This window comes from Opisthocomus hoazin, chromosome W (assembly GCF_030867145.1).
Source record: "Opisthocomus hoazin isolate bOpiHoa1 chromosome W, bOpiHoa1.hap1, whole genome shotgun sequence".
NCBI classification, from domain to species: Eukaryota; Metazoa; Chordata; class Aves; order Opisthocomiformes; family Opisthocomidae; genus Opisthocomus; species Opisthocomus hoazin.
Window position 1 is genome coordinate 31,308,919 of NC_134453.1, and position 12,434 is coordinate 31,321,352.

General features: G+C 41.3%; 1 protein-coding gene across 4 annotated transcripts in view; it reads left to right on the top strand.

Moving 5' to 3' along the window:
• Positions 1-12,143, top strand: part of LOC142365634 (spindlin-Z) — a 96,596-nt gene extending 84,453 nt beyond the window's left edge. For all 4 annotated transcript variants that reach the window (XM_075446618.1, XM_075446617.1, XM_075446621.1 and 1 more), the window contains 3 exons: positions 8,157-8,410; positions 9,396-9,629; positions 11,525-12,143. In XM_075446618.1, coding sequence (XP_075302733.1) covers positions 8,157-8,410; positions 9,396-9,629; positions 11,525-11,724 — 688 coding nt within the window. In that variant the 3' untranslated portion in view covers positions 11,725-12,143. The remainder of the gene's footprint in view (positions 1-8,156; positions 8,411-9,395; positions 9,630-11,524) is intronic.
• Positions 12,144-12,434: the final 291 nt, after the last annotated feature.

A 12,434-nucleotide genomic window follows, 5' to 3' on the forward strand; every position in this document is an offset into this window, starting at 1 on the left:
TAAGATCATCAAGTCAAACCGGTTGTTGGCTGTCTTGGGCATAATGATCATGAAATGACAGAGTTTTTGATTCTCAGAGAGGTAAGGAGGGGAGTTAGCAGAACGCTGCCTTGGACTTCTGGAGGGCAGACTTTGGCCTGTTCAGGAGCCTGGCTGACAGAGTCCCTTGGGAGGCAGTCCTGAAGGGCAAAGGAAGGCTGGACATTCTTCAAGAAGGAAATGTTAAAGGTACAGGAGCAGACTGTCCCTATGTGCCGAAAGACAAGCTGGGGGGAAGGCCAATCTGACTGAACAGAGAGCTATGGCTGGAACTCAGGAAAAAAAAGAGAGTTTATGACCTTTGGAAGAAGGGGCAGGCAAGTCAGGAGGACTACAAGGATGTCCTGAGGTTATGCAGGGAGGAAATTAGAAGGGCCAAAGCCCAACTAGAGTTTAATCTGGCTATTGCTGTAAAAGACAGTAAAAAATGTTTCTATAAATACATTAGCGACAAAAGGAAGGCTAAGGAGAATCTCCGTCCTTTATTGCATGCGGGGGGAAATATAGTGACAAAGGATGAGGAAAAGGCTGAGGTACTTAATGCCTTCTTTGCCCCAGTCTTTAACAGTAAAGGAAGTTGTTCTCTGGACGCCCAGCCCCTGAGCTGGAAGACAGGGGCAGGGAGCAGAATGAAGCCCCCATAATCCAAGGGGAAAGGGTTAGTGATCTGTTACACCACTTAGACACACACAAGACTATGGGCCCAGATGGGATCCACCCAAGGGTACTGAGGGAGCTGTTGGAAGTGCTCATCAAACCACTTTCAACCATTTATCAGCAGTCCTGGCTAACCTGGGAGGTCCCAGTTGACTGGAGGTTAACAAACGTGACAGCCATCTACGAGAAGGGCCAGAAGCAGGATCTGGGGAACTACAGGCCTGTCAGCCTGACCTCGGTGCCAGGGAAGGTTATGGAGCAGATCATTTTGAGTGTCATCACGTGGCACGTACAGGACAACCAGGTGATCAGGCCCAGTCAGCATGGGTTTATGACAGGCAGGTCCTGCTTGGCTACCCTGATCTCCTTCTACGACAAGGTGACCCCTGATCTCCTTCTACGACAAGGTGACCCACTGTGGATGTTATCTACCTGGACTTTAGTAAGGTCTTTAACACTGTTTCCCACAGAATTGTTATGGAGAAACTGGCTGTTCAAGTACACTTAGCTGGGTAAAAAACTGGCTGGATAGCCGGGCCCAGACAGTGGTGGTGGATGGAGTTAAATCCAGTTGGCGGCCAGTCACAAGTGGTGTTCCCCAGGTCTCTGCAGAGGGATCTGGACCAGCTAGATTGATGGGCTGAGGTTGGTCGTATGAGATTCAACAAAGCCGAGTGCCGGGTCCTGCACTTGGGTCACAACAACTCCATGCAATGCTACAGGCTTGGGGAAGAGTGGCTGGAAAGCTGCCCTGCAGAAAAGGACCTGGGGGTGTTGGTCGATAGCTGGCTGAACATGAGCCAGCAGTGTGCCCAGGTGGCCAAGAAGGCCAACGGCATCCTGGCTTGTATCAGGAATAGTGTGGCCAGCAGGAGTAGGGAGGTGATCGTGCCCCTGTACTCGGCACTGGTGAGGCCGCATCCCGAGTACTGTGTTCAGCTTTGGGCCCCTCACTACAAGAAGGATATTGAGGTGCCGGACTGTGTCCAGAGAAGGGCAACGAGGCTGGTGAGGGGTCTAGAGAACAAGTCTTATGAGGAGTGGCTGAGGGAACTGGGGCTGTTTATTCTGGAGAAGAGGAGGCTGAGGGGGGACCTTATTGCTCTCTGCAACTACCTGAAAGGAGCTTGTAGCAAGGTGGGTGTCGGTCTCTTTTCCCAAGCAACAAGTGATAGGACGAGAGGAAATGGCCTCGAGTATCATCAGGGGAGTTTTAGATTGGATATTAGGAAAAATTTCTTTACTGAAAGAGTGGTCAGGCATTGGAACAGGGTGCCCAGGGAGGTGGTTGAGTCACCATCCCTGCAGGTATTTAAAAGACCTGTAGGTGTGGCACTTAGGGACATAGTTTAGTGGTGGATTTGACAGTGTTAGGTTAACTTAACAGTTGGACTCGGTGATCTTAAAGGTGTTTTCTAACCTAAATGATTATATGATTTCTATGAAATAAGAGGATCTGAAACGTACTGCAGTTGAAGGGTTATTTACAATAAGGGCATAACTGATGTTTCCAAGAACTATTTTTTGGACTTCTTGTTATCTGGTTTTCCTGGCTCTATGTGTTTTATATATGTAGGGCAATTGAAATTTTGAATGTCTAGTGGATTGAAATGTTATCCCAGTCTTTAAGAACAAAACTTTGTGGATTTTTAAAGGTAATTTTAATAAAACAGAAAGGGAAACATTTTGGATTATAGCATCTCAAAAGGTTATGTACATATGTGTTACTCTGCTTATCACAGAAACAACATGCTATTGATATAAAAATACTGTTATTTTATGTGGAAGTATACTGGTAGCTATTATTACCCACCTTTTTTTTTTTAATATATATTATCGCACCCATTTTGAAAAGGGGTAATAAGGAGGACCCTGGGAACTACTGACCAGTCAGCCTCACCTCTGTGCCTGGTAAGATCATGGAACAGATCCTCCTGGAAGACGTGTCAAAACATAGGGAAGGCAGGGAGGTGGTTAGAGACAGCCAATGTGGCTTGTAAAGGGCAAATCGTGCCTGAGAAATCTAGTGGCCTTCTACAATGGAGTGACTGCATCTGTGGACAATGAAAGAGCAACTGATGTCATCTACCTGGACATTTGTAAGGCCTTTGGTACGGTCCCCCACAAGATTCTTACCTCTAAATTGGAGAGAGGTGGGTTTGACGGATGGACCGTTAGATGGATAAGGAATTGGCTAATGGCTACATCCAAAGAGTTGTAGGGAACGACTCAATGTCCAAGTGGAAACCAGTAATGAGTGATGTCCCTCAAGGGTCCGTACTGAGACCAATGCTATTTAATATCTTCATTGATGACATAGTGGGATTGAGTGCACTCTCTGCAAGTTTGCAGATGACACCAAGCTGAGTGGTACAGTTGATTCACTTGAGGGAAGGGATGCCATTCAGAGGGACCTTGACAGGCTTGAGGAGTGGGCCCTTGTGAACCTCATGAACTTCAACAAGGCGAAGAAATCGAGCAAAGGAGGCAGGAGACCTGCATGGTTAAACAAGGAGCTTCTAGCAGAGATCAGGTGGAAGAGAAAGGTCCATGGAATGTGGAAAGAGGGGCAGGCCACTTGGGAAGAGTACAGGAATGTGGTCAGAGCGTGCAGGGATGCGACGAGGAAGGCCAAGGCCCACCTGGAATTGAAGCTGGCAAGGGATGTCAAAAACAACAAGAAGGGCTTCTTCAACTACATCAGCAGCAAAAGGAAGGCTAGGGACAATGTGGGGCCGCTGCTGAATGAGGCGGGTGTCCTGGTGACGGAGGATGCGGAGAAGGCAGAGCTACTGAATGTCTTCTTTGCTTCAGTCTTCAGTGCTAAGACTGGCCCTCAGGAATCCCAGGCCCCCGAGGTAAGAGAAGAAGCCTACAGAGAGGATGACTTTCCCTTGGTCGAGGAGGACTGCGTGAGGGATCGCTTAAGCGATCTGGACGTCCACAAATCCATGGGCCCCGATGGAATGCACCCACGAGTGCTGAGGGAGCTGGCGGATGTCATTGCTGAGCCACTCTCCATCATCTTTGAGAGGTCCTGGAGGACAGGAGAGGTGCCCGAGGACTGGAGAAAGGCCAATGTCACTCCAATCTTCAAAAAGGGCAAGAAGGAGGACCCAGGGAACTACAGGCCGGTCAGCCTCACCTCCATCCCGGGAAAGGTGATGGAGCAGCTTATCCTGGAGGCCATCATCAAGCAAGTGGAGGAAAAGAAGGTTATCAGGAGTAGTCAACATGGATTCACCAAGGGGAAATCATGCCTGACCAATCTAATAGCTTTCTACAATGACATGACTGGCTGGGTAGACGAAGGGAGAGCCGTGGATGTTGTCTACCTCGACTTCAGCAAGGCTTTCGACACAGTCTCCCATAATATCCTCCTAGGGAAGCTCAGGAAGTGTGGGCTGGATGAGTGGTCGGTGAAGTGGATTGAGAACTGGCTGAATGGCAGAACTCAGAGGGTTGTCATCAGCGGCTCTGAGTCTAGTTGGAGGCTGGTAACTAGTGGTGTCCCCCAGGGGTCAGTACTGGGCCCAGTCTTGTTTAACTTCTTCATCAACGACCTGGATGAAGAGTTAGAATGTACCCTCAGCAAGTTTGCTGATGACACCAAACTGGGAGGTGTGGTAGACACACCGAAAGGCTGTGCTGCCATTCAGTGTGACCTGGATAGGCTGGAAAGCTGGGCAGAGAGGAACCTGATGAGGTTCAACAAGGGCAAGTGCAGGGTCCTGCACCTGGGGAGGAACAACCCCATGCATCAGTACAGGCTTGGGGCGGACCTGCTGGAGAGCAGCTCTGCGGATAGGGACCTGGGTGTGCTGGTGGACGACAGGTTAACCATGAGCCAGCAGTGTGCCCTGGCTGCCAAGAAGGCCAATGGGATCCTGGGGTGCATCAGGAAGAGTGTGGCCAGCAGGACGAGGGAGGTTCTCCTTCCTCTCTACACTGCCCTGGTGAGGCCTCATCTGGAGTACTCTGTCCAGTTCTGGGCTCCCCAGTTCAAGAAAGAGGAGGAGCTACTGGAGAGAGTCCAGCGGAGGGCTACAAGGATGGTGAGGGGACTGGAACATCTCCCCTACGAGGAGAGGCTGAGGGAGCTGGGCTTGTTCAGCCTGAAGAAGAGAAGGCTGCGAGGGGACCTAATAAATGCTTATAAATATCTGAAGGGTGGGTGTCAGGAGGATGGGGCCAAGCTCTTTTCAGTGGTGCCCAGTGACAGGACAAGGGGCAATGGGCACAAATTGAAGCATGGGAAGTTCCGTCTGAACATGAGGAAGAACTTCTTCCCTCTGAGGGTGACGGAGCCCTGGCACAGGCTGCCCAGGGAGGTTGTGGAGTCTCCTTCTCTGGAGATATTCAAGACCCGCCTGGACAAGGTCCTGTGCAGCCTGCTGTAGGTGACCCTGCTTCGGCAGGGGGGTTGGACTAGATGACCCACAGAGGTCCCTTCCAAACCCTACCATTCTGTGATTCTGTGATTTTGTGAAGTGCAAGGTGCTGCACCTGGGTTGAGGTAATCCCCAGTATCAATACAGACTGGGGGATGAATGGATTTAGAACAGCTTTGTAGAGAAGGACTTGGTGATACTGATGGATGAACAGCTGGACATGAGCTGGCAACGTGCGCTTGCAGCCCAGGGCTGCATAAAAAGAGGTGTGGCCAGCAGGTCAAGGGAGGCGATTCTCCCCCTCTACTAGGCTCTTGTGAGACCCTGCCTGGAGTACTGTGTCCAGCTCTGGGATCCCTAGTGCAAGAGAGACATGGACCTGTTGGAGCGGGGCCAGAGGAGGGCCACAAATATGATCAGAGGGATGGAACACCTCTCCTATGAAGAAAGGCTGAGAGAGTTTGGGTTGTTCAGCCTGGAGAAGAGAAGGCTCCAGGGAGACCTTACTGTGGCCTTTCAATATATAAAGGGGGCTTATAAGAAAGACGGAGAGGGACTTTTTACAAGGACATGTAATGACAGGACGAGGGGTAATGGTTTTAAACTGAAAGAGGGTGTGTTTAGATTGGACATAAGGAAGAAATTCTTTATGATGAGGGTGGTGAGGCATTGGGACAGGTTGCCCAGAGAAGTTGTGGATGCCCCATCATTGGGAAGTGTTCAAGGTCAGGTTGGATTGGTCTTTGAGCAAATGGTCTAATGAAAGATGTCCCTGCTGGTGGCAGAGAGGTTGGAACTGGATGATCTGTGAAGGGTAACCATTCTACAGTTCTATTATTTATGGTCAGTTAGAAACCTATGTTTTCTTTCTTATTACATTTTCAGTTGCAAGTATAAATATTTTTTTCTTTAACAATTTATTTGTTTGAAAATCGTATTTCTTGCAGTAGTACAGACTTCAGACAAAGAAAAGCAAACTGCAAGTATACCTAGCTGCTGCTTGATTTGTAACTGCATTTATAATGCTTTTTGCTCTATCCAAGACGTTTTAAAAGGTAGTTACCAATTTGAACTTAATTATGTAGTCTTTTTCCATCTTTTTTTTTAAGAAGACTGAAGTTTTTCAGTTAATTGTGCAAATTTAAATATTATTATGCTTTATAGGCAGAAAATAAAATTGTGTGGTTAAACATGAACAGTAGTATTTTACCTTTTTCAACTTTAACTTTTTAGCTTCAGTAGATGTTGGCTTTATTCTGTGAGGATGCCTTAAAATGGAGCTACGATTCATTAAAATTAAATAAATTAATTGCATGCAAAACAAACTTATTTTCGTTGTGCCCAAGAACCGAATCTCTCATCTCATTTTTTAATAATGAAATATTACTGAGACTATTATAATAAATTTTAAAATGTATGACTTGAGCAAGAACTAGTATTTGAACATGTATTCAAGTTTCTGTGGAAAATTAGAACACAACTTTGCAGGGGAGTGCTTCTTAACTGGAAGAGGTTAACATTTCTAGAATACTCCTAACTTTGGCAACACAGTTTATGAATGCAGCCTGACCTTCTTGATAAGGTTAAATCATCATAAAAGTTAAATTTGATAAAAAAGATACTGTGGAACTGCTAAGATTTTCATGGGGAATGAAAGCCTGGAGGTGGGACAAGCTGCTGAACAATTGTACATCTTGTTTTTAATAGAGTTATGGTTACATCTTCAGCATTACTGGTTTTATATACTGTTTTTATTATTCTTTAAGACTAATTATGAGACTTTACTGATATGATTGCTATTTGTGTCTTTTGGATCTCTGTCATACATGGGCTACTGTGTGATCTTTCATTGTTCCTGGAGACATTTCTCTTTGGTCACTGTCACTAATCTAAGGATGGATGTTGTTTTCTGCAAGTAATTGTTCTTTTTTTAGATGTTGCTTTTAAGCATGCTAGTGATGTGTATATTTTATTGCCATTTAAATGAAGTGTACTATAACTGGTAACTAATCCAGAAATTTGTTTTGAAGATAGCTAACACTCGTGAGAATTTTAATCAGGCAACCCTCTAAATATCATTTTAGGAATGAATATGCATATTGTAACATGCTGAAATAAAGATAATATACATTTCACACCAATGTACTGTCATAATGTTCATGTTTTCTTCACTTGTATTCACAACTGTTAGTTACTGGTTTCGTTTTTTTTAACTGAGTAGAATAAAACTTGTTTAACACTGTTTTAGTGGGTTGAAACTGTCAAATAGCTTACATGACTGTTTATCAGAGCAACTGATATTCACCAGAAGGAATCTTTTCATGCAAGTTGGATTAAAAAACTGAGGAAGGGTAAAAAGTATATTTAATTTATTATCTGCTTTAATGAGTATCTCTTCTATTGCTGTGACCTTGGCATATCATTTTTCTTGTGTTGTGCTAAAAAGGAATGTTAGAAGAATATTGTCACTACCATAGGTCTTTAAAAAACACTTGAAGTCAAAGATACCTGTAAGTGCAGAGGGAAGCAAAATTTCCTTCAGATGACAACACAGGTTAGCGAAAACAAATGCTTTGAAGAATTTTAGTCAACCACCACTAGTGTTTCCACTGACTACTTCCTGCTGGGGTAAGGGAATTATGTTTACTGTTCTGCAGAGAGCAACAAAGAAGCAAAAGTATAATACTGTTAGGTAACATTGCTCTTTGAGACCTGATTTAGGGTTTTAACAAGCAAGTTTTACTTTTGATGTTCAGTGTAGCAGTGGCTAAAATAGTTCTTTTTGGCTTAAGCAAACTAGTTTTAGAAACTGCTATTATGAAAGCAACCTTATACAAAATGTTGAAAGTGTTCCACTACATTTCAGTGTGGTTTTTTTTCTTTTTCCAGTACTATGTAATATGTTTTATACCCTGAGTTAAATAAGGTGCACTAAGCTGTATGTATTAGTATTTAATGTATCTTTATTAATATATAATAATATATTGCCTTCTTAAAGCATACAGCTCTTGTCCAGAGTAGAATTTTGAGTATGTACTTGTTAAATCTTATGTTTGTATCTGTGTACAGAAAGCATAGAAACAATGTTGGACCAAGCAAACCTATTTCTCAGCCACGAAGAAACATTGTAGGCTGCAGAATACAGCATGGCTGGAAAGAAGGGAGTGGACCCATAACACAATGGAAGGGCACAGTTCTTGATCAAGTTCCTGTAAATCCCTCTCTCTATCTTATAAAGTATGATGGATTTGATTGTGTGTATGGACTAGAACTGCACAAAGATGAAAGAGTTTCAGCACTTGAAGTCCTTCCAGACAGAGTTGGTAAGAGTTTTTTTCCTATATGTACATATGTTGTCAGAATATTTAAATTTTATTAAATTGCTTTGCATCGCATGGCAGATAATCTAAATGCCCTATTTAATTTTTCTTGATTTGACAAAGATTTGATGATACCAGAGAGCATAGTGCTGTCTTTTGTCTTTAAATGGTATGCAGTAAATTCTGTATTTTTTCTTGTTTAGAGTCTTATCCCTAGCAAGCTCATGTACGCGTAACATTGATATTTCTGTTAAAATTTAAACTCTGAGCCAGCTGAGAAATGTCCTGGCTATGTTGTCTTGTGTGTGTTTGACAGTAATTGTGTGTTTGGTTGGGTTTTTTTTCATGTGCTTTCCCTAGATATTTGTGCAAACGGAGGGGGAAAAAGCATTTTCCTAAGTGAAATAACTTGACTAGTAACAAGGCTTTATTGGTTTTCATAATTAGCACTGAATTGTTAAACTGCAGATTTTTCTAAACTGTAAAGTTCAAAGTTTACCATAGTAATTACTTATTTCTGAATGGAATAAGTTCTTGTTTGTCCTGACTGCAAAGAGATCAGTAGCAGTCTCTAGAATGGGGTTAGGGGGAACCAAACTGAACACATTAATTAATAATTTCATACAGCTGCTCTGTGATTTAACCCCTCTTCCTCCTATCCCCCCACAATACAAATATTTAAAATACAGACACTATTATTTGCTGTGGCCTATACTGGTCTCCCTTTACCTTGCATTATGATAGTTTGATTAATTGTGGAGGAGGGGGGTGTACAATGATGGAAAATGTCAATAAGAGTGTTAACATTAAAATAATCCTTCAAGTTCTGCAGTTCTTTGTTTTCAGCTCTCTAGAATGGACAATATTTGTTTTGTATGTGAATTGACTAACTTTCAAATTTATTCATGAATCTGGATAAAGATTATTTTTTACAAATACTTATTTCTGTACTTTTGAATGGACATACTTATGAATGCTACCATTTCAGCTTCATCTCGAATTAGCGATGCCCACCTGGCAGACACAATGATTGGCAAAGCTGTGGAACATATGTTTGAGACAGAGGATGGCTCAAAAGATGAATGGAGGGGCATGGTCTTGGCTCGAGCTCCTATTATGAACACGTGGTTTTATATTACCTACGAGAAAGATCCTGTCTTGTATATGTACCAACTCTTAGATGACTATAAAGAAGGTGACCTTCGCATTATGCCTGATTCCAGTAAGTAGGCCAGTTACTTTTTTCTTCTGGAAAGCAACATCTCTCTTTGTATTATTGTTTGGCTTACGGTTTGTATGGAAAAGGGAGTTGACAAACAAGGATCTTTTTAAGTATCAAAGTTAACAAAGGTTACAGCACAACAGAAAATACATCTGTATTAAACAACTTCTGAAATATTTTACTTGAATCAGTGGTGAAATATGCAATAAATACTGGAAAATCCTTTTCCGTAATAATTCCTAATTCTGATAAAGATATACATACTAATGTGAAGAGATTACACTTAGATTTTTTTTTTAACAGAAACTGACAAACTAGAAGCCTTCCATTGTTATTTTCTTATAGAAGTGTCACAAATCAAGAGCCATCTCAAGGAGTTGTATTTCTGAAGCAGTTCTTATAAGAAGAATGTTTTGTGGCTAACTAAAATAGATTATTTTGTGTAGGCATCTTCAGTTTGGAAAGCTTTTGAATAGTTTCTTGGAGGAAAGAAGCACTAATCTTTTGGAAACTCCTTTTCTCTCACATATTTAAACACATAAACAGGAAAATTTTTTCAATAGGTTAGGAGGGATATTTTTTCTTCCTTTCTTGAAGTGAAAGTTATTGGGTTTTTTCCTATAAATATAGAAGGATTTTCACAGAATCAGTATTGTTTAAGAGATTTGGATAGTTAGTACAAAAAAAAGAAAAAAGTTTGTTAAGAATATTGTACTCTCATTTCTCTCCTGCACCTCAAAAGCACTTCTCTGACAGAGGCGATTTTGGCTTTAAAGTTATTAATTAGATAACTAGTGTTTGGCTATGCAATGCACTGAATAAACATTATTTAAAATTCATTCATTGAGTTTCTGAGACTGTCTTCCTTCAGATCTAACACTGATAAATAGTCTGATGGCTGAGTAAACAAGTGGCACTTATTTGCATAACCTCTGTAGTAATCCTGGTTTTAGATTTTTTTTGTAGCCTAACAAAATGCAACATATCTGTGACTTGAAGAGAGCGAGCCACAAATGTTAATGGAAAAAGTGTCCTTCCTATTCCTAAAGAAACAAATAAAGCAAGCTCTTTCAGAGTTGGTACCTCCAAATACCTTACAATTCCTTTTTAAATTCTGCTTTGCTTTCTTTCATCTCAGAAAAATAAGCTAAAAGGCTTATGCTTTCCATATTTAAGAATTAAGTTTTTAATGTGCTCTTTTTTTCCTGAGGCTATCTACTACTTACCTCTGTTTCTAAGACACTCTGAACTATGAGCTACCTTCCCTGAATCTGGATCTTTTATAGACAATGTGAATTGTGTCCTTAAGGATACTTCTGTGTAGATTTTGCTAGAAAAGCAAATAATATAGTTAGACTTCTCAACAGTATCCATTCTAGTGTGAAATCAAAAGCCCCTTTAAAAAGCATCATTGTTTAAGGAGGTTACACTTACCTTGGAAGATGAGGTTTTGTTGCAATGGCATGTTTGCATTGACGTTTTGGATAAAGTGTGTGGGGAGAGGGAGTTCTAGCACACCTGTCTTTCTGTTAAAGAGACTCAGTGCCTTGTTCTGCTGGGGGCTTATAAATTCAGTTATCTACAAACATGTTCTGTAATTGGTGCGTAAACCTTCATGTCAAAAGATTTACTTTTCTAACCAAGTGAAGTACCATTTTTTTACTTCATAAAAGTGAAGACTGTATTACCTAAAAAAGACAAAAATAAATTTATGTGACTGTACTTTCTAGAAGCATGGCAATAGTTAAGTGCTTGTCTGAACAACTCATTTTAAACATACTCTGCATTTTAATTTGTGATTGTTTCTTAACTTTTAAAGAAGGCTCTGCAGTTTTGTATACTGGAAAAAAAATCCATAAATGTCTACCAAAGTACATTGTATTTTCATATTACAGATGATTCACCTCCTGCAGAACGGGAACCAGGTGAAGTTGTGGACAGCCTGGTAGGCAAACAAGTGGAATATGCCAAAGAAGATGGCTCAAAACGAACTGGCATGGTCATTCATCAAGTTGAAGCCAAACCATCTGTCTATTTCATCAAGTTTGATGATGATTTCCATATTTATGTCTACGATTTGGTGAAGACATCTTAGACGTCATCATGAACTTCTGCCAAATTTGTGGAACTATTCAATGTAAAATTTGTAGACACAAAGACTTGACTGTTTTTCAGTTAAATGAAAGCTTAAATGTCCCTGCGAACCCACAATCTCTGCCAGAAAAACTGTTTTGTTCTGAATAACACAAATTTATGTGACCATGACACATTTTGCGTAAGAGAACTCCTTTTCTTGAAGGAAGTAGATATATTTGGGTGGGAGGAAGTTAAAAGCAAAGAACAGCTGCAAATTCAAGCTGTGTGAAGTCAGTCTAGCATTGTAATCTAGATTTTTTTCATAGATTTTAACTTTTTCTTCAACCTTGCACTCACCTGTTCAACTGCCGCATGCAAGTGTAGTTTGCTATTTTCGATATGCTTTCTTTTGTAACATTAAATTTAATTTCTTGGCTACTGGCAGTCCTTGCTTTCTGAATTGGGACAGAGGTGACTCTTCTGAAAGGTTTAAACAGTAACATCAATCTATCTGCTGTGTTTCTACACTTTATTTCAAATTAAGCTTTATAAGAACTTGCAGTACATGGAAATACTTGTGCATTTTTACTAGTCACAGAGCAGTAGGATATCAAGTGTTTGACTTACGCACCTTTCAGTGAAAAGGCTTTAAAATACAAAAATATATTTAATCTGTATAACCAGTTAATTAGAAAATACAGATTAAGGACCTATGTTTACAAGTTGTAG